At 43.4% G+C, this 22,469-nt stretch overlaps 2 protein-coding genes across 4 annotated transcripts in view; both read left to right on the top strand.

Moving 5' to 3' along the window:
* Positions 1-12,837, top strand: part of PCNT (pericentrin) — a 96,872-nt gene extending 84,035 nt beyond the window's left edge. Inside the window, exons 46-51 of the mRNA XM_069860808.1 lie at positions 2,635-2,799; positions 4,113-4,351; positions 5,480-5,568; positions 6,465-6,618; positions 8,431-8,558; positions 12,436-12,837. Coding sequence (XP_069716909.1) covers positions 2,635-2,799; positions 4,113-4,351; positions 5,480-5,568; positions 6,465-6,618; positions 8,431-8,558; positions 12,436-12,479 — 819 coding nt within the window. The 3' untranslated portion in view covers positions 12,480-12,837. The remainder of the gene's footprint in view (positions 1-2,634; positions 2,800-4,112; positions 4,352-5,479; positions 5,569-6,464; positions 6,619-8,430; positions 8,559-12,435) is intronic.
* A 3,942-nt stretch (positions 12,838-16,779) lies between these two features.
* The window catches only part of DIP2A (disco interacting protein 2 homolog A), a 119,544-nt gene continuing 113,854 nt past the window's right edge, over positions 16,780-22,469 (top strand). For all 3 annotated transcript variants that reach the window (XR_011337724.1, XM_069860818.1, XM_069860816.1), the window contains exon 1: positions 16,780-16,876. Coding sequence is in view for 2 of the 3 variants with exons in the window: in XM_069860818.1 (XP_069716919.1) it covers positions 16,780-16,876 (97 nt within the window). In the remaining variant the exon portion in view is untranslated. The remainder of the gene's footprint in view (positions 16,877-22,469) is intronic.

The following is a 22,469-nucleotide window of genomic DNA, read 5'->3' as shown; positions in this document are numbered from 1 at the left end:
GGAGGGGGATGTAAACTCTTCCAAAGTGGGTGTTCATGGAGTTATTTTGGTTAAGCCTTCCTCTCGCAAAGCTTTAGAGCCCTCTGCTGTGGACACAATGCTTGGAGAGCCTGTAGGGGGACCAGACATCCTTATGGCTCTGTTTAAATCTGACTTAGCAGAACTCCCTCCAGAGCTGACCTGATTTTCTGGCTCAGCTCCCTCCAAGTTCTTACTTTACTGGAAAAGAAAAAAAAACAAGAACTTGTCTTGTTTGTTTTTCCTCTGCCATTAGTCCTTCAGCATTGGAAACTCTGTTGCAGACACTTCACAACTTCTAGGTTTTCCAAGCTCTCCTCACCATCAGTTAGTAGGCCTCTTAAAATTAAGCCAGTGAATGCCATGCAGAATAGCAATCCTTTCTGTTGCTGGACTGGACTTTGCAATTGCCTCCTCCAGGGACTATGACCACAGTAAAATAAGGGCATTCAAGTTTTCTGACTTTTTTTTTTTAACAAAAACTTAGTGAAGCATGTTAAAGAACTATGCCTTCCTATAGCTTAGAGAGCTACCTTGATGTCCTTTCTCATGTGAGCATGAACATCCCTCATCTGCCCTATTTTCAGGCTTTGATTTTTTACACTTTTTGTTTCAGGCTGCTCCCTGAATTTCTCCTTCCTTTAAGGTACTGAACCACATGCTCTAGAGGCTGAAGGAATTTACTGCTGTTACCTTCTTGAGTTGTGATAAGTTGGGGACTCTTAGGCAAGGAAACTGGCAAAATGCCAAAATGAAAAATCTCTGTCAAAATGTATATGGAGTCCCCTGGTCTGCCAAGTGGTGCAGTAGTAGTCAAGTGGGTAGATGGATCATGTAGAACTCCTCAGATACTACAAATATCTGTTATGTCCTTCAAAAAAATTGAGCTTTTATAGGTCTGTGAAATGCCTGGGATGGTGGGACCATAGTCATTGGGATGCTTGCTGAGGAGACCAATATAAGGCAGCTTCCCTTCACTTCTGTATGATACAATTGGGTTTTGTTTCTCATGTTTGAACTATGCTGTAATAATACATGTCTGAAGTGTATTTCATACCCAAAGTCCTTATCTCTGGATTTGCTCTCAAAATGCTTTTCCATCTCATCTTTGTGTGTGACACGGCACCACTGCCATGCCAGTGAAAGCCACACATAAGGAAATGCACACACATTTATCTAACTTCAGTATAAAAACCTGAAATTGCATAGAACACTGGTGAATTAGATAATAAGTACAGGATGAGAGTTTAACTTGGACAGAAATAAATACCTATTTTCAAAAAAAATCCTGAAGGTAGTGTTAGATTGTTGAAACATTTTTTAACTCTGAGAAGTGTTAAAAAGCAGCTGAGAAGTGGAGAGCCTTTGCTTTCAGAAATTATAAAGTCAAAAGGGAGGGAGGTAGATAATGTGCTAGAAAGGTGTGGATAGCATTAGAATCCCCATGCTGCATGTATTGTAAGCAGTAAAAAAACTTAGATGGCTGTGGTTTATTAAACCTTATTATATATGATCTCTCTCACTCTTCCAAGTGACAGGGGACAGGACAAGAGGGAATGGCCTCAAGCTCCGCCAGGGGAGGTTTAGGCTGGACGTTAGGAAAAAATTCTTTACAGAAAGGGTCATTGGGCACTGGAACAGGCTGCCCAGGGAGGTGGTTGAATCCCCTTCCCTGGAGGTGTTTAAGGCACGGGTGGATGAGGTGCTGAGGGATATGGTTTAGTGTTTGATAGAAACGGTTGGACTCGATGATCCGGTGGGTCTCTTCCAACCTGGTTATTCTGTGATTCTGTGATTTTTATTTGAGAAGTTGTGCTGTTTGTAGAAGACAAACTTAAATGGCCTGCCTTAGTGTATTGAGGTATTCATGAAATTACTTCTGAAAAAGTTCAAACTCCTAATAAGGTTGCTCTAAAATAAATCGCTGAGAAATTCAGTCCATTTGCGTTTGCTGGTTCCTTTAATGTACAGACTTTATTACAAGGGATAAAACATTAACCACCACAAAAAATATCCTTTGTTTCTTTGTGGTCTGCTGCATCATGTGTGAATGTAACTGTTGACCAGTAAATTGACAGTCGATACAAAGAGGGTTATAAAAGCAGAACTTCCACAAAGAATTGGACCTGGACTCATGGGTCTAATTCCTACAAGAGATAACTTACCACAAAACTGAATTTCTTGGACTTGAATGTGTTTTTCCAGAATTAAGTTCTGTAGATGCTTCACAAAATCATTTTGTGCACACATATACACAGTAAATCTCTGTGCTGCCTGGGGATGTAGAAGAAAGCCAGATGATTTGTTTCTGTTTCCAAGTGTTTGGGAGACTATCTGTTATTAAAGGGAACAGGATTACTGTAACGCTCATCAGACAGATCTGTAGAGAAGGGGTAGCTTGATTAACAATCAGTTTGTCACTCCTTTAAGAGGGGCTGCTTGCCTGTTTTGGTTTCCCACCCTTCCGTTTAACCCCTGAGTGCCATTGCTGAGTTTCAGTAGTTTTATGTTCTTGTTTGCCCATAAACTTAGATTGTTATTCAGTTTGAGATGTTTGGCTGTGGAAGTAATGTGCAAAAACCATCATGGCTCACTTCCTTTGCGTCCTCTGTTCAGATCAGATCCACGGACAATACCAACTCTGTTCAAGAACTGGAAAGGAGTGCTTGGCAGCGAGAGAGAAATATTTTGCAGAATGCACTGAAACAGGCTGAAACCAAACTGGCTAAAGCAACTGTTGAAATTGAGAACAAGCCAGTGGTAGAAACTTCCAGTCCTAAGGTAAAATGATCATCATGGCCAGCATATGGGCTGTCTGGAGCTTGGTAAGCAAACAGTGCCATAGCCCTTAGCATGTCATTTAATCCTTTGGCACTTGGTTTGCTTTCACTCTCTTGCCTGTTGTACAGGTTTGCTATGCGAGAACTGTTACAAACTCAGGATCATAAAAACCTCTGCAAGTTCAGTCCTTGGTAATGTTGTTCTTGGGCATCACCTAGGGGATTATTGTCACATGTAGAACAGGTAATCTAGTAATTAGAAAGATGATTTAGTAATTCTATTTTTTTCTAATAAATATGATAAAACTTGCTGTGGCAGAGGACATGTACAGCTCTGATTGCTGAGGGCATAAGTATCTGTCAAATTATAGCATTTAATTTAAACTTATTGCTGTAATCTTATTCTGTTGCTAATTTGTTAATCTATAAAATCATATTTTAGTTTTATAAACTGCACATTAAATTAGGACCACTTTCCCCATATGTACCTCATCAGAAAAGTTCCTAGTAACTTTCTTGATGTTAGACAGGAGCTTCTACAAAAGGTAACAGCTTTTTGGAATCTCTTTCTACTCTTAAATGAGAGGAAGATTCCAATTTCTTGTCTAAGCATGAAAATATCAAACATCCACTATTTTTAATCCCTCCATCAATCTTAAATACTTTTTATTCCTCTGACACATTTGTCTATAATCAGGTCAGATGGGCTAATGTTTATTTAAAGTAGATGTTATTTTGTTTGTTAAAGAGTTAAACTTAGAGTTTTGGTTGAACAGTTTGCTTTGAAAATATTCAGGTGATCCATAGCAGTCTGACACTCAGAAACTCTGGTGCTTTTTAGCTGTGTATGGAATTGTTCCAGCTGCCTTTGAGTCTGACACACGTGAATGTTCGACATGAAGACAGCTTTTCTGTGACTGGTTCTTTGCACACCAGCCAGTAACCATACCAAAATTTTCTAGCCTAGACAAGACTTCATAAATGTACAGAAATTCAGTAGACTTGGTACAAGCTACTATGTATGTTGTCCAGACTGCCAAAGTAATACCATTACTTTGCACCAAAACGAGCCAAGTCACAGAATCTGTTATACAAATACTTGCTCAAAATTTTATTTAGCAATAAATGTACACTGCTTCTATACTTTATAATTATTAAATAGCTTTCTACAGTTTTGTAAAGCAAAGGAGGTCTTAGATACCCATGCACAACCAAGTTATGGGAGATATTACTGGAAAAAGCTTTTCGGGCTTTCTGTAGCTAAACCTTGACAGATTGCATTCTTTTTTTTTCCTTTTCTTTTTCTTTCTCCAGTTGCAGAGATTATATAGGAAGTACCTTAGAGCAGAGAGCTTTAGAAAGGCTCTAGTTTATCAGAAGAAATACCTCTTGCTGCTTCTTGGTGGATTTCAGGACTGTGAACAAGCAACGCTCTCTCTAATAGCACGTATGGGAATCTACCCCTCACCCACAGACCTGCAGCTTTCTGGATCACATTCCCGCCCTTTTACCAAGTTCAGATGCACAGTCAGGGTGATCATTGCAGTATCAAGGTAAAGCCAAAACACTCACTGTCTCTCATACATGGTGTTTTCTTGGAGTTGTCTAAAATGGAGAGTCCCTGTGGTTGATCCTACGTTAATATTAAGCGAAAGGTATCTTAAAAACTAGTTCAAATGAGACTTGTTAGCTGCAGCTTTGGCCAAACTGCTATTTCAGATCCAGCCCTGGGTTGATCTGAGTAGCATGCATACTAAACTAAAGATTTGTTAAAAGCTGCTTCTATCTTGTGATACCCAGCTGGCATGTATTCAAGAATCAGTGCACAACCGTTACAAACTGATGTCCTTTTAGGTCTGACTCTTCTCTATGTGGACTCAGTAGATAGTCTAGCTTGTATCAGAATAGGATCCTCTCATCAGTGATGAGTTTCCTCTTTTGAATCCAGTAGCCTATGTTTCATTGGGTATGATTCTATCGTACTCTGTTCCTTACTATCAAATGTATTTTGTTAGCTGTTTTGAGCCACTATGAAAAATAATGAAAAAATATAGGTTTAAATATAATAGGTGGTTACTTCTTAGCAATTTTGTTGTCTAGTAAAAACAGTTACTAACAAGTTTCAGATTTTCAGGAGATGACACAATGTCTTGAGGCTGTTACCTTTGTTGTGGATTCTGTAATAACAGAATCATAGAATAGTTTGAGTCAGAAAGGACGTTAAAGATCACCCAGATCCAAATCCCCTGCTCTAGGCAGGGACACCTCTCACTGCTCAAAGCCTCATCCAACCTGGCCTTGAACACCTCCAGGGACACATTCTCTGGGCAGCCTGTGCCAGAGCCTCACCAAATGACAGCAGTATCAATAGATGTAGCAACAGTCACCTCCAAACTACTCCTGTGAGTCAGGAAGAGCTGCCACAGAACTATCTGGAGATTAGGGATAGAGCAGAGAAGCAATGGCAAAATGAGCAAGCCTTTCCAACAGTTAGAGGATCTCCAAGAGTGAAATGGGATAATCCTTCATTCTGAAGACCGAAGCTGAAGAATTCTTCCTCCATTCCTGCGAGGATTGTTAATTGTTTGATGCATTTCATGCTGACAAGGAGTTAAATATTAAGAATAAGTGTATTTTTTTCCTTGTTTTTACCAATTGTACAAATTTATTTTGTTACTAAGGTTAAAGTTTTTGGTGAAGAAGTGGAATAAAGTTGGCAGAAAGAGTGTGCAGGTTGAAACTGCTTCTCACAATATGGGAGGTAATACAGGTAAGTGTTTTGGACAAGTACATTGCTTTAATCATAATTAATCATAATTTCTTATTATGATGTGTTTCATTTAAAAAAACAAACAAAAAACACCCATAGAAGTGGTAAAACCAGTTTATATGTTAACACAAATGTGTTTATCTATTTCCTGAACACAGTGATTATGAGTTTACAAGGACATTGTGAGAAGTTACAATTGAAAACTTAGAGAAGAGTTCCTTCTTGTGGTTTTATTGCACCTCCTCAGGCTGTGAAACCAACTCCTGTTTTCATAAAACTCATCAGAGAATTATGTATGGCACAGTTTGAAGCTACCTGCAATGGAAATTAATGCCTCGAGTTTTTAATAAGACATGGACAAATAATGCTGTAATGGTATTAAAACGGATACATGCACTGTCAAAATAAGTATTAGAAGTGGTATACTTGCTAGTGTTACGAAGGGTGAAAAAGGGGGTTTAGCTGGTTCAGAGGTTCAGAAGAGACTTAATCTGATGGCAGATATCCCCTAAGAATTAAAATTTCTTGAAATAAAGAATTAAAATTTCTTGAAGTAAATATTTTGCTCATGTCAGCCATTGAAGTGTCTCCTGTGCAGCTGTAGCAATAGCTGATGGAAATGCAAGTCTGGAGGATGAAACAGTGCAAGTTCTCCATTTACAGGAAGCAATTGTTCAACATGAAAATTTCAAACTTCTGTTAAATTTGATTGAAACAAACAAACTAAAACAACCAAAAAAGCAGTTGGCTCTAGAAAGTGTATTTTAGCAGCATTTAAAACCAAACACAACTGTACTCTGCTGTAATTCTTGTGGGGTTTACTGGTTATGTTTATGATTAGCCTGTTTTGAATGGTTCCCAGTGCCTTTTTTTTAACTGTTTCATGTTTAACACAGCCTGTGGTGCTAGAACAGAAATTCTGAAAGAGCAGCAGCCCCCAGCTCTTCATCTTAGCTCTTCCCCAACCCGGGACACCGGGCTGTGCCACAGAACCAGCTCTCCAAGGTTTGTGAGCCAGTCCCCCGGCTCCTCTCACCGCTCACACCACAGGTCAGTCTGCAATCTCTGCCTGCGTTAATCACCCTGATGGACAGTCTTTCATAAAAACGTAACCACTTATTGGAGGAAGAGGAACAAGAATTGGAATTTGTTTTCTTTTTCTTCTTTCTGGTTAATGTTTTATTTCTTTCAAGATGTTGCAGGAGAAGAAAACTTCTCTTTTGCTTTAAGCACATCTGACGTTCTTGGACTAAGAGCATTCCTAGCAGTATTGCCTGGTTTAATTTGGATAGTACAGGATTTGCAATAGCAATGTCTGTTAGCCTGCTTTGAGGACTAATTCTTATTGCCTCTGCTGTCCAAGTTGGAGATTAATTTCTGGGCATCCTGTGGAAGTGGCTCCCCTGCCACAGGTATTAATATTAGCTGCCTTCAGGTTCTGTGCACGCACACAGAATGGGAGGTGGAGAACTTGCAGGGTGTGTGCCGTTTCAGGTTTTCATGAATTATGGCCAGTTCCGCACAGAAATTCAACCCCAGCTGCCTGTTGCTGTGTTGGATGTTGCAGATGACATCCTGTACAGTGCGGCTTAGGCAGTGCCTGAGCTGTAAGCTCCGTTCTTGAGTTGGAAGAAGGTGGCCTTCAGTCATTACTAACTTTCTACTCCCAGGTTCCCCTGGGACCTAGAGGCGTTGTGTAGTATCTCCTCTCTCAAGCCACTTCTTGTACGTGGCTTCCTCCTTAAAGTAGGGATTTGCCAGAGTTGATGTGGAAGGTAGCTGTTCTCAGTCCCGTCAGCTTGGGAGTCCTGTTTGTTCCTTAACCTCTTTGCTAAATTAGCAACTTTAACCAGCAAGCAAGACTTTTCTTCATAAAGAAAGAGTAGCAAGGAAGTAGCTGTTGTGATCTAGAGGTACGCAAAGACAGCAGATGCACCAAATTATTTTATGTTTTTTAACATTGCTGTCTGATTTAGGGGACAGGAAAGTGCTTGTCGTGAGGGACAGGTAATATTCTGGTTTCAATAGAATTTAGCTAAACATTTTGGAGAGTTGGAGACCTGCAAGCATTTACCAAAAGACTTAATTCTACCCCATTTCTCTGTCAGGGCACGTATATGGGTCTGACAGCCAGAAACAGTAGCTGGCAGCCTACCTATTACGAAAAGACATATATATTGTGTGGAACAAGGATATTAATAATAGCAAGCCCTGACTGATACTCCATGTGACTGGGTTAGTGGTAGCTCTTGTCTAATATGGCTCCGAGATAGGTTAAATTATGCCTGCTACAGTTTTCATTTTCATGCTGAAGGAAGGGATGGAGAGGAACTACCTTCCACTAATCAAAACGTGCAGGGGGAGGAATAAATCCTAACGCCACATAAAAGTGTGTTGGCACAGTGTGTCCCCTGCAATATATATTGCCGCTAGTATTTGAAATTTGTTGTTAATGTCTAGAAAAGAAACAGTGTCCCACCTAACGGGTCCCCTTTTGCAACCTTGACCTTCAAGACAGCATTTTCTTTGCCTGAAGAGGAGAGTGCATGCCTGGGTGCAGCATCCTCCTCTTCAGTCCTTCTCTGCAGAAGTGGGTCTTTTCTCATTTGGACTTCTGGATTGGCTTCTGACTGCAGCTTTTGTACCTGAGGGACTTAGTGTTGTGGATCAGAAGAGAGAGATTCATAGGTAGTCCCTGCATATAAGGTTGCCTGGTCTATATTGTCTTATATGTAACTTGGTGGTGGTTCTTATTGTTGTTCTAGTTTTTGTGCGGTGTTACTGCCTATATGAATGTACATATAATATATTCATTTGAGAGTATAGCATGAGAAGGAGAAAATAATTTGTTTCCAATTTAAGAGTGCATCCATCAACAAGTTCAGCTTCAGAAAAGTCACTTGTGCCTACTCAGGATCCTGAACGATCGCTAACAGAATACATCCATCGCTTAGAGGTTATCCAGCAAAGACTGGGGGGTGTGCAACCAGGTAAGAACCGCTTTGTTACGTCTCAGAACTGCCAGCAGTCTGGGCTGCTTTTTGCAAGGTTCTTCCTACATATTGTCTATAACAGTTAAAGCATGTAAAAAGCATAATTTTAATGAAAAAATATTAATATTGGGAGGGAAATTAAGTAAGCCTCTGAAATGAAACCTTTTTGTGAGTGATATCTAAAACTAGTCAGTGTGGCATTTCTCAAAGTAAGTTCTTAGTGAAATTTCTCATGAAATTCAGAGATGATGCTGAATAATTTCATGTGATTTTCCTCACCCCGTTATCAAGTCTAAGTAAGCAAGCATTGCACTTTAAATGAAGTTATGTATAGAGTTAATTTGCTTTAAAGTCGGGCAACCATTGTAATAGCTGAACAGGGCTTTCACTGCAGCACAAACTATAATATTACCCTCGTTTATAGCTTCCTTATATTCCATAGCAGATTAAAACAAAATTGGAGGCTGGTAAAAACAGTCGTCTAGTTCTAAAACTGATTGAAGAGCACACAAAGGATTGTAGTAATACTTCTCTTTGCTATTTAAAACACTTCCACCTAATTTCTAGATTGAATTTACTTATTTTAATCTTCTAGTTACTCTCTCCTGTTATATCTTAGTTGTATCACAAAAATTCGTTGTTCTAAGGAAGAACTTAGAAACTGTCATCATGTCATCCTCAAACAATCTCCTATCAAGATATGATTAGATGTGTTTTTCAGTGTTTTGTTATTTTTGAGACTCCCAACTAAAATTTCTTCAGTGTTAGAGTATCTCTGGATTGTGAACAACAGCTGGATCTCCGGCTGCAGTGTCATTTGTGCTAGTCCAATACAAAGATAACTTGTTCCTTGTTTATACAGGTAACCATCATGTTGCAGGAGCAGCCTCCTGCTGCCCGCCTTCCCCACTGTAGGGCAGCAACATAAATTAAATGGCAATGTAATAATGGCAGTATCCATGCACATGCACACGGAGCCTGCCCCCACAGCCTATGCTGTGGCTATGCCAGGGAAAGCCCGGCTCCTCTTGCTGGTCACAGCAGGTGACTAGGGGAGAGCACCCATGCTAGCTTACATCCCTGATAGAGATGGGATTGTGGTGACCACAGTCCACATTGGAGTAGAACATGTAGCTTCATCCCAGGCCCCGGAGAAGCACAAGGCTCCAGCGCTGCTGCCTGTGTGGAGGCTCCTGGGGAGCCTGCTGACAGCTGTTCCTCCAGGGTCATAAGAACATCTTTCCCAAAGCTTGCTTCACCCATCCAGGTTTATGTTGCTAGTTTTCTGGTCTGAGGTAAGATGGGCCACCAACTCAGATAATGACATTTGTTTTTATCCAGCCTTTACCCTTCTCATCTGCTATTGCTGGTTCCATGCTAGTTCTGGCTGCTCATCCCCACAGCCTCATGAATCACAGAATCACAGAATCACAGAATAACCAGGTTGGAAGAGACCCACCGGATCACCGAGTCCAACCGTTCCTACCAAACACTAAACCATATCCCTCAGCACCTCGTCCACCCGTGCCTTAAACACCTCCAGGGAAGGTGACTCAACCACCTCCCTGGGCAGCCTGTTCCAGTGCCCAATGACCCTTTCTGTAAAGAATTTTTTCCTAACGTCTAGCCTAAACCTCCCCTGTCGGAGCTTGAGGCCATTCCCTCTTGTCCTGTCCCCTGTCACTTGGGAGAAGAAGCCAGCACCCTCCTCTCTACAACGTCCTTTCAGGTAGTTGTAGAGAGCAATGAGGTCACCCCTCAGCCTCCTCTTCTCCAGGCTAAACAACCCCAGCTCTCTCAGCCGCTCCTCATAAGGCCTGTTCTCCAGCCCTTTCACCAGCTTTGTTGCTCTTCTCTGGACTCTCTCCAGAGCCTCAACATCCTTCTTGTGGTGAGGGGCCCAGAACTGAACACAGTATTCGAGGAGCGGTCTCACCAGTGCCGAGTACAGAGGGAGGATAACCTCCCTGGACCTGCTGGTCACGCCGTTTCTGATACAAGCCAAGATGCCATTGGCCTTCTTGGCCACCTGGGCACACTGCTGGCTCATATTCAGTCGGCTGTCAACCAACACCCCCAGGTCCCTCTCCTCCAGGCAGCTTTCTAGACAGACTTCTCCCAGTCTGTAGCACTGCATAGGGTTGTTGTGCCCCAAGTGAAGGACCCGGCATTTGGCCTTGTTAAACCTCATGCCATTGGACTCTGCCCAGCGGTCCAGCCTGTTCAGATCCCTTTGCAGAGCAAAAGATGCTACTTTTGATCTCCGATTGCTTTCTTCCACCAACCACCACCCTTGGCTCCCCATCATTTCAGCTAAAAGCTGGAAAGATGACCAGGTAGATACTTGGCTGTGGCACTGTGGCAGGGCCATGTGGATACCTTCACACATTGCACATACCCGTCTTGCCCATTTCTTCCACTGAGCATAACTGTTGTCAGATGCTATATCCCAGGCAGACTTGCCTCCTTTAACTGTCCTCAGCCTTTGCCCAAAGATGTGTCAGTCTATATTGGTGGTGCCAAGATGAGAAAAATACTGAACATATCCAGAGAGTCTCTGCCAGCCACCACTACTCTTACTGGTGGACACTCCTCTGGTCTTCAGCAGCAGCAGATCATCTCTGTGGCAAGTTTCACAGGAGAAGGGCTGGGAATTCAATCACTGATTCCAGCATTGAAGAGCGACTCTTGGCTCTGCAGTCATTGCAGATGCTCATTCAAACAGCATCTACTGTGCTGGCTTCTCGGCAGCACCAGGTCTGAACATTTATCTGTGTTGTAGAGATGCTGTATTGTTCAGTTTTCCCACAATTTATAAAAGGCGTTATTATGACTGCTGACTTTACTGCTTTTGGAAAAGTAATGATTCTTAATTTAATTTCTGAGACAAATTTTTTATTATTACATGTTGCACTCCTAACACATTTTTAGTGTTAACTTTGAAAAATTAAATTTCAAAACTACACATTTCTCTAGAAAGAGAGTAATTCTGGCTTTGTCAACATTTCACAGGAGCGTGGATAACTGGACAGCAGCTCTGGGGAAAGTCAAAAACATTGCCTGTTCTTTTGGATTTCTGAGTTGATATAATTAAAAAAAAAAAAGACTTTTTTAAAAAAGGCTACCTTTGCTTATGAATGCCAGTCCTGCTGTAAAGTCAGCAGGTACAGTGACATTCCATAGTGACACTTCCATATGGGCATTTTGACATTGTTATGAGGAAGAGTTTACCTGGAACCCTTAATACCATGGCTTTTTAGGGCTTGGGGGCTTTTTTCCCCAAATACTGCAATTGTTTATGGCAGATACAGATGAATAAACAAATTTTAGAATTGAAGCCTGACAACATTTCATAGAAATAATGGTATTTTACTTTATGCTAAGAGTGGAATGAATATTCCACAACTGGGACAGCATTAATAGCAGTGGAAAGTGCGTATCACTTGTGTAATTTTCACATTCCCAGGGTGCTGTTGTCAGGAATTACTGATTGATGTTGCAACCTTTAGAGCAGCCCTGTAAGCAAAATGGTTTCCCAGTTTCTAATGAACTTTAAGGTGATAAGACCTTGTCCAGGAACAGAACGCACATTGAATCATGCAAGAGCAGCAGAGGTGGACTGAGTGGCCCTGTTGCCATGTGTAAAGTAGGCCTGCGACTAAGCACAGGTCTTAATGTGTGAACATTTGCTTTGGCAGGCATGTGAGCTTTCAAATCTTGTTTGGCATTGTTCCTAGGTGGCTCATGAAAATGGTAATTGCTTTCAGTATGGCTCACATGAAGCACATTGAGGAAATAACATGCTGCTAACTGCACCCTCTTGCTTCATAACACAAGCAGTCTTCTAATATTCATTTGCTTTATTTAAATTCAGGACAAGTTCCAGGTCCACCTTGGCAGAAGAACATGAAAAAGTGATGAGAATGCTTCTGAAATCTGTATAGTGAACCTCCTTGAGTTATTCCTTCCATCTGAGGTGGTCCATACCGAATGGAGGCACTTGCGATCCCTTATGAAACTGAATAAAGGGCAGTGCTTTTGCATCAGATTTTTATATGACTCTTTTAACTATATTTTAGTACTTTAAGAGGAAATTACTTTTCACTAAAAACAATGTACTACTTTCTCACATGAAATTACTGCTAAGCTAAGAGCTGAAGTATGCCTGCATCACCATATTGTAAGTTGCAAAGAGTCTCTTTGGTGTTTATTTTTCTATAGTGTATAGCTGGATTCCTTGTAAAAAAAGTTATTAAAATGGCATTTTATTAGTGAATTCTTGCATTGTATGGTTATTTGTTTCCACCTTACCTATTTGCTTTTTTTTCTGTTCCCAAAATTGTTTGAGTTTTAATATTTCTGTAGGATCATTCTGACTAACAGAACAGGTAAAATAATACTCTCCCAAATACAAGATGCACGTAGCCTTCTATGAATTTAGGGTTTGCTCTTCTGGTTTTACAATAAATAAGTCCTCCCTCCCTCAATCTTTCTCATCACATTCCATTTCAGTGTCAAGCCACCACTCCTTGAGCTCTTCTGAGCTATGCACGCATGATACATTTAGTCTGACTAAATTAATGCAATATAATTCATATGTGCCTTCTTGGGAAGTCAAATGTGTGTGAAAATCCTTCATTGTGACCTTCACCAATCAAACTGATCCTTCCAGCCATGAACTTGACTCGGTATGAGAGTCCATTTTCCATTAGTGTTCCCCCTGGGGGAGAGGGAAGAACAGAGCTTTGGCAGAAGATTGTATCTCCATACAGCAGAGGATGTCTGTCCTCTCTGCTCTGCAGTGGCGTCTTGTTTGGTGTGTTCCCTCCATTCCCCTCGAAGTGACAGCTTGGGTGGGTTTCTTCTCTCACTGCCCTGTCACAACCAGCTATGGGGTGCTGATGGTTTCAATAAAGATAGCAGATGCTAGTGCACATACGAGCAAACCCTGCTGGAACTAGTACACTAGAAGGGCGCAAATCCTCTCCTGGGAGACTTTGAAGTAGTTTGGAAACAGCTGAACCCAACTTTAATTTTCCTAATTAAAAAAGCTCAGAACTTTTGTTTATATTTATGCATTTTGGGCAAAACCAACCAAACAAAACCCCTGAACTGTACCTCCTAATGAAAATGAAACTCCTGATTGCAAATGCTGGCTCTGCCCAAGTACCTAGTGCTGCAGCTACCTTTTGGGGGACAGTTCCAAATGCATATTCAATTGCTGGTCAGAGAAGAGGTGTTCTGGTGGTGCACCCCCTTCCACTGATCACGATTCAAGTACAAGACTGAGAGATTCCACAAACAATGAATAAGACCTTTCTGTGATGTTTCCCTGTGGTATTTGTTGTCATGGTATTTTACAGAAGCCAAGTGTTTCTTGGGATAACCTAAGACTAATTCTTCTCTTTCTTTTTCTTTAAAAAAGTACAGGCAGAATTGTAATATCATGAGTACGTTAATACTCTAGAAATGTCAAATCTCTACCTTTGAAGCATGCATTGTATTTAACTCCGGAGTATCAGAAAAATCTCTTCTGGAGGCAGATTATTCTACTACAGCCTATTAAAAAAATCTGTCTCTGCAGGGTATTTGACAGTTGGGATATTAGCATTTGTCTGAGATTGATGGGCATAGTAAACTACTTTTGTCTAACAATGGTCTTGGCAAGCCCTTGTTTATCTGTCAGGTAGATCACTCTTTGGTTCTCTAAAAAATATATATGGTGTATGTATGTACGTACACAGAGGAGCCTGGCCTCCAGGAAGCAAGGCAGGAGAAGAGGACCTGTTTGTGCTGATGGCCGCAGGGGGGATGAGCAATGCCAAGAGCTTCTGTGCCGTGTGAAGGAAACGCTGTGGAGAGTTTCTACCAACCTGAGGTGAAGGAAGAGTCTCTGCCAGAGGCACAGGGATGACCCTGCTGCTCATGGCTCTCCAGCAGCTGGTTCTGTCTCAGGGTGACAGGAGCCTGGCTTGGTGAAGCTCTGTACCTGGCATCTGTATTTTTATTGCTCAGTGGTGGGAGCATCCAAGGCTGCATTCCTGACTCCCAGCAGACTCAGAGCCACCACCAGCAGGTTGGACAGTGTGCAGTTCAGGCTCGGGAGACTGCAAAGCCATCCCTAGGCAGCCCTGTAGCTTTGGTGATAGGCAGTCCTGCTGCACCTGCTCTCACCCTGGCCACCCTTTGGGGAACCTTCTGCTGTGTTCCTTTGACACTTGCCACTCTACCCATTCCAAAAGCAAATGTGGTTTTGGGAGCTGGGACCCATATAGTGCTTTGCAGGCTGCAGGTGGGCCAGCCCCTGAAGAACTGCTGGATACATCCCAGGTGGCATCCTTCTGCAGGGAACTGGTAACTTACTGCCTGCTGGGTATTGGTAAGGCCTTTCCCAATGCCTGCTCTTGCTCTCAGTGAGCTGCTGCTGTGCCACTGTGCTAATTATTTACAATTTTGAGAATGTTTATTGGGCTGGCTGAAGTTATGTTAAAAAAAAAAGAATAGCAATGGAGGTAGCTAGCGTTGTGCTTTTCATTGCTACTGTGGTAACTGGTAAGAAATGCCCTCTTACTTGAGAAAAATATACTAGGTGACCTGTAGGACGAGGATATGAAGGGTACCACCATGCGTGGGAGGATCCCGGCTGTGCCACTGCAAGTGCTGATTCAGACTCTGCATCCACAGTCCCTGGTACCAGGAACTGTCCTACACAGGGGTCAGGGCAGTCTGTGCCTGTGACCCAGCCAATGCAATGTTATCTTGGCACACACGGAGATTATAGGAGAACCTATTCCCTGATTTAGCATAAAAGTTATTTGGCATAGACAAACAGTACCTGGTTTGGTAAAAAAACCTTGCCCAAAGTAACCAAACTAGTCCAGAGTTCCAAACCAATGTGAACTGAGTAAGTTTATACTGGATCAGCGACTGTATTGGATTTCTCTTCAAAATCTGATTCTAGGAGTATTTAACGCTGGATGTGGCTTTTGGTCAAGCTGCACACTGAATAGTGTTGTTGTCCTTTTTGTTTAGAATAGTGTTTATTTTCTGTTATAAATAGTACATTTCTAGACCAGAGTTCAAAACTGCCACTAAATCAAGTCTGTAATTTCACACTCACACGTGAACTACACTTTTCATTTTGACTTGGTAAATAGGCACAATATGGGCTCGTAAGTAAGGCAAGTCTAAATTAATGGCTAAAGACCTTGCACTTTCAGGTGGACAATAAAGAACACCTTTTAAAGGCCAAAAGGTATATTTTCCGTGTGTGTATTTAGTTTCCTAGCATGCCCTGGTGTTCATTGGCTGTCGTATCACAAGGATCACTTCTGTTTCAAGTGAACTTGGCTTTGCGTTCGCATCTTTTTAGATCAGTCTACAGTCTAATTTAACGTTACAAAGATTCACTGCTCTTAGGTCAGTCACCGACAAGATGGAAAAAATTCAACATCACGTTAGCGTGTACTCAAAATCCCTAAAAGCAAACACTTCTTTCCCTCAGCACTTGATGCATTTCAGGACTGGGCAGGGAAAGAAGAGAGAAGGCAGGAGCGGAAGGAAACGGACGGTCAAGCAGGGACCGGTTGTAACTAACAGGAACGGGAAGCGGCTGATCCCAGAACTCATTTTTGGGTCGTCTTGCATGAAACGACCGCAAGCAGAGACTCACCCCCTACTGCACTGACGCCAACGCCCCTGTCCCGCCCGAGGCTCTCCCCAGGGAGAGCTCTTTCTGAATCAAGTCGTTGTCAGCAGAAATGTTTTTCCCTACTTCCCAACTCCAGGAACGCTCCCGCTGCCGGGGAAGCCGCTCTCGCAGTCAATACCCCTGAGGGGTGCCGGGCTCGCCTTCGCGGGAGCCTCGGGGGCCGCAGGGGGGGCCCGCGGGCCACCGGAATCGGACGGGGGGCCAGACTGGGGCCGGGGCCGGGGCCGGAAGAGGCTGCGGTCGAAGGGGGCGTGGCCATAGTGGGCGTGGTCTCTGGCCGGGGCGGCGGGGCGGACCCCGCTTTCCGCCGCCAGGGGGCGCGCCCTGCCCCGCCCTTCCCCGCCCTTCCCGCCGCGGGGCGGCCTGGGAGCGCCCCGCCCCTCCCCTGGCGCGGGGCGCGCGCCCGTGGCTGCGGCAGGGCCGGGACCTCCCGCTCCGCTCCTCCCCGCCCCGCCCCGCGCGCGTGGCCCGGCCCCCGGCGGCTCGGCTGGGCGCTCGGCGCGCGCTATGGCGGCGGAGCGCGCGGGCTGCGCGGCGGAGGCGGTGCCGCTGCCGCCCGAGGTGCGCGAGAGCCTGGCGGAGCTGGAGCTGGAGCTGTCGGAGGGTGAGCGGGGCGCGGCGGCCGCGCGGCACTCCCAGCCGGCCTCGGCCGGCGTCGGGCCGGAAGCCCTGGAAATCGGGCTTCTTCGAAACGCGCGGTGCCGGTAACGGGCCGAAACCCGAAGCCCCTTCGGGTCTCCCCGCGGTTCCCGAGGCGCCCGGGCGGAGGGCGGCGCCTGCCCCGCGGGTTCCCCTCGGCCCGCCCGTCCCTCGCCGCCCCCGAAAGGTGCGGTTCGCGTCGGGAGCGGCGCTGCGGGTCCCCGCGGGGGTTCCCCGGGCAGGACGGGCCGCTCCTCGGGCTCAGAACGAGGGCTACTTCGGCCCCGCCCGCCCTCTGACGCGCGTCCTGCTTTGGGAAGCGACCGGCGGGCCGGCTTCTCGCCTCCGGCGTGGAACCTCCCGTGTGGGAGCCGGGGGAAAGAACGGGCCGGGTAACGCTCTGTCCGAGTCGGGCCTGTCTCCGCACGCTGCCGGAGCGGCGGGAGCAGAGCCTGGAGCGCCCCGGTGCTTGTGCAAGAAGAGCTGCTGTGTCTCGCGAGCCGCAGCGGGTGCCACATGCTCTCGGTGCTGGCGCCGGCTTGATCGGCCAGGATATCCTGGCATTGGCTCCTCCTTTGTGCAAGTCCTGACTCTGTGTTTGTTTAACTGCGAGAGTCTTTTTTTTAATCTGTGGGTCTGCAGGGTGTTAAATCTGTGAAGAACCTAATGACTGCGAACTGTCTCGGTGTGGGGCATCATAGAATCACCAAGTTGGAAAAGACCGACCGGATCATCGAGTCCAACCATTCCAATCAAACACTAAACCATGCCCCTCAGCGCCTCGTCCACCCATCTCTTAAACATCTCCAGGGAAGGTGGCTCAACCCCCTCCCTGGGCAGCCTGTTCCAGTGCCCAGTGACCCTTTCTGTGAAATATTTTTTGCTGATGTCCAGTCTGAACCTCCCCTGGCAGAGCTTGAGGCCATTCCCTCTTGTCCTGTCCCCTGTCACTTGGGAGAAGAGGCCAGCACCCTCCTCTCTACAACGTCCTTTCAGGTAGTTGTAGAGAGCAATGAGGTCTCCCCTCAGCCTCCTCTTCGATACTGAAATAGGTATGCCTGCTGCATTAATTATGTGATTAGATAAATCAATAATACTAGCTCAAACTTCTTGACCCTTCTGAAGACTTGATTTATGATCTTAGGTACGATCTCTGATCTGAGGTGTGATTCCTTTTCTGCGTTGCTTAAATGACTTGAAAGCGTTTGTGGGCAGGTAATGCATTACGTGTTCACATTTTGCAGTCACTTGATTTTTGTATTGGGTGCTTTTAACAGACCCCTCCATCGTTAATACTATTCAGAACTTGCTTTACTTGAAGAGGAAGGAGGAATAGTGATCGAGGATTAGATACTTGCATTTGAATCCATCTAAAGTGGATACGAGTTAACTGGTACCCGGAGAGATTTTCAGTTACTTCTCATTTTATTTGAGCACAGTCCAGCCTGTAGTGGAAAGTCAGTGCTGACAACAACTTCTTCAAGCTTTCAGCAGCCTTTTGCTGTATGTACAGTGCTTTTCTGCACTTTGTGTGTGGATATTGTAGCTTACCTCAGCCTTACCGAAGGGGTGTGTGTGTGAAAACAGGAGGACTGCAGGGAGATGTAATGGGCCGTTTATTATGCTGAATAGGCTATAAAATATAAATTGGAGAAGGTCATACTTGGGAGGATGTTAACCATAATATGAGATGAAATGTAAAAGGAGGAAAAGAAAGAAGAAATGTGACAGCAAGTTCTCTTTCTACTTTGTATGTGTACGTTGTTGACTGAAGTGTTGCATATGATGTGTTGGGGCAGGAAAAACATATGTTCTCTTTGATGACATTATTTTCACATATAAATTAATCAGGAAGATAATGAAAAGCTTCCTTTGTTCTTGCCCCAGGCTGTCATAGTGAAAGCTGGGAAAAGTGGTTGCATTTAGATTTAGAGAAAAATGAAGACAGAGTATACTGCTACTTTCTAAAGACAATACAAAACTCAAATAAAGTCTTCAGCTTAGAAGAGTTTTGGATGGGGAGGGAACTCAACTCTTGTTGCAGTTCTGATCATGTGTTATGTGATCCTTCCACTTTTACAGGGTCTCGATTGAGAATTGTTTGTGTTCTTATGTACTAGAAGAGTAGTAGTTGCAGGTAAAAAAAAAAAGACACACCAAAACCAAACTGGAACAGTGCCGCTATTTTGCTTTGCTAGATCAACGTGGCAATTTTTAGCTGAAGAAAAATAGCGGGTCTTTTAGTGTAAAGTAAAAGATCTGCCACAACCTTTTTGAGTGATAAGGACAGTTTGGAGATGGTGATTGGCAGCAGTTGAACTGAGTTGTAGCTCATTGATCTGTAGGCTGAGCTTTCTTACTTTAGGACTGTGAGATACTGCGACTTTCTGATGTAATGGAAAGACGCAGAGTTCCCTAATCAGCCTGGCAGGATCTTCTGTAAAAGCATTAAAGTGATGCTGTGGAAGACCAATACTTTATTTTCTTATTAGTCAGTACAAAATGGTTTTTTTTTCTTCTGTGCTCTGAAAGAGAGCTAGAGTTATAGCCGATTTCCCCGTTTGAAAAACAATCCAAATTGCAGTAGAAATTTTGTAGGAAAAACATTCTTTTTGAAAGCCCTACCTGTTTTATGATAGTGTATCATATACCTGTGTGTATTATTGTGTGTATAAATGTATTTGTACGCTGTTTTTCATTAAGATGTGATAATTTGAAGAGCAGGTCTTATTTAGACATAAATGTTACTTGGATAATTTGTCTATTCATTAAATTCATATTTTATTTGAAAGCTATGCCTTTAAACAACTTTTGACTCTTCTCTTGTGTAAAGGGCTTCTTGATTTTATAGTTTTCAGAGCTTTCCCACTATTTCTGCTACAGCTTTTCCATGGTGCATAGCTATAATTTGCTGGCTTATGAAATGAGATTCATGTTTTGGGTAAGAGAGGGATGGCATGAAAGCCTTCCTCTGGCGTAAGTAAATCTTGACATTCAAATACCTTATTGTGAAGAGAACTTGGCACTACACTTCTACCATTTATTTCAGCAGCTTCACCTGTAGTCTCCTGAGCCTAGGGGATGTGGAATTTGGTCATTTTTTGCTTCTTCTCAGTCATCTTTGCAGATGCCATTAAAGATAAAATGGTATTCTATGTCCATATGGCATTGAGGACCATCTCCACTGGTGTTACATTTTGTGGCTTTGTCTTCTGTAGTTGTTCATAATGGCTGTGCCCACAGCTAACAGCTCAGGGTCGTACAGGAACACTCAACTACACTTGTTTCTTTTCTAGAAAAATTTTGTATTGTTGCTATCTCATTCTGGTGAGACTGGGCCGTTTAGGTGCATAACACAGAGTTTTCATACAGTAAATGTTACACAAAAGCTGAGGAAAGAAAACCGTGGATTTGCAGACTTGCATGTGGCTGTTTGACCAGCGCTTGAATGCTGCTTTTTTTTTTTTGGTTTTGATTGAATTTCTGATCAGCTTTAAATGTAAATGTATAGATTTGTGGTTTTTTCTGTTTCATAGGAATTTGTAGGTCAGGCTTATTTTGGAACCTAACTGAAGCTCCTTACAGATATTACCTACTGTACAGACTGGGACTAGAAAAAATATCTTCAGCCCCTATTTCATTACCTCACTCGTTGCCAGATGGGAAATGCTTTTCTTGATGGCTTCTGGCAAATAGGCTGCAGTATTAGTCCTCAGATAGAAATTTATTGTCATGTAGTTTACTGTCCTAATTAAAACTCAATTTTGCTGTTTATTTGTGGTCATTTTAATACTTGGAAATAAATATGATGTGAGGCTGTCAGTGACAACAGCAGTTGGAACTAAGGAGGCGGATGTGTGGTAAGTGGATGGTAGCCTGTGAAACTTGACCTGCAGCGTCTTTGTTGCCTAATTTCTGGGCATCTCCAACAGAAACTATTAATTGTGTGATAGTACATGGGGCTTGCCAAATGCCCATGGGGACTGAGTAAGTCTACACAGCTTGTTCTCGCATGTTACACCCATCGCAGGTCTTGGGAATCAACTGACTGTCCTTCAGGCTAGTTCATATCCTTAGGTCTACTTTGTGACTGAAATTGTCACACAATGTTCAAAGGGAGGTGTGTTTCTGATCTACTTGTTTATTTGTTTATTTATTTATTCATTATGAAACAGTCTTGTGGCAAGGAGTGGTTGCCATTGCAGTTTGTTGTTGCTGTACACAAGAGATCCTTTAAATCTGATCATGTAAAGTAGCTGAAGAAAGGCTTTGAGGGCTCGTTGTTGGTGACTATCAATTGATGGAAAAGGGCTAGTTTTTTTCTATGCCAGCCCTGTCTGGAAGTCAGGTACTGTTGTAGTTTTTATGAATACTGACTGCTTTAATGCTGTATTGTATATACATGAACAAGTGGTTGCCAACTCAAGGCTGCCTTATATCGGTACAAGCGTGTTTGAATCCTTTCATCAAAATATGCCTGTCCCTAAGCTGATTTTGGTTTGAGCAGATATTGATTCTACAGCTGCACCATGATGTAGCTAACTGTACCTTCCTGAAGTATTCCGAGAATTCAGGAAAAGGATGGAGTTTTCATAGCAGGTGAAGAATTTCAATTGTTGCTGTTTGAAATAGACACAATGAACACATACATGGATTTCCAATATACTTACAGCCATCTTTGAGGGTATCTTCTAGGAAGTTAAAGCTGGTGCCTCCTGAGTGGTAGGCCTATGCTCCAAAATCTCGGGTTTTTTAATGCCCAAGCAGATTTCTTGCCTGCTGTGAAAAGCTGGTGAAGGGACTAAAGGAGTTGCTGCCCCAGCCTTTCCATTCTGCTGGTGGCTTCAGTGGATATGGAGTCACCTGCAGCTGTTCACAGGCTGGCAGTGCTCTGCCTCACCCCGTTGGTAGGTCAGCTACCCTAGGTCATTAAAGAACAGGCATGATCGGACTTCAGCTTTCTGCAGCTGTGTTCTGGTTGTTTTTAAAGCCCCTTTCATTTCCAAGTAAAACTTTCTGATTGTGGTAGAAAACACAAATTAACTTGTATAATAAGATGGTGTTTGGAATGAAGTGTTTTTTTTTCCTTGCTGTTTATGACAGCTTTAATGAAACTATTGATATTAAACTCTAAAAAGGAAATGGCATCCTTACTTGTTTTAGTGGCAGGTAGGAATGGTTGGACTCAATGATCCAAGAAGTCTTTTCCGACCTGATGATTCTATGGTCCAGAGAAGCATTTTTGTTTTGCAAGTGCAATCAGAATCTTTGTAGCCTGACTCAGGCAGACTGAAGTTCCTTTGAAGGCTACATGTCTGTTGAGACAGACAGTCCATCTGGGTGGTTTGTAGGTAGACACCTGCTGTGTGGGATGCTTCCATCCATTGTGTTCCTTCTGGCCGCAGCATGTTTTGAAGGCTTTTCAAGCACTAAGCCTTGCCCCCTAACCATGAAGTAGTCTGCTGGTAGAGCTTCACTAGCAGGAACTTCACTAGCAGTGTTCCTCCTGGACACCAGCAAGAAAGATTTATAAAATTCTGCCTTTTCTAGTATTTGCT

This window comes from Phaenicophaeus curvirostris, chromosome 7, assembly GCF_032191515.1.
Source record: "Phaenicophaeus curvirostris isolate KB17595 chromosome 7, BPBGC_Pcur_1.0, whole genome shotgun sequence".
Taxonomy (NCBI): Eukaryota; Metazoa; Chordata; class Aves; order Cuculiformes; family Cuculidae; genus Phaenicophaeus; species Phaenicophaeus curvirostris.
Note: the sequence above shows the minus strand (reverse complement) of the source record. Positions and strands in the feature narration are given on the sequence as shown.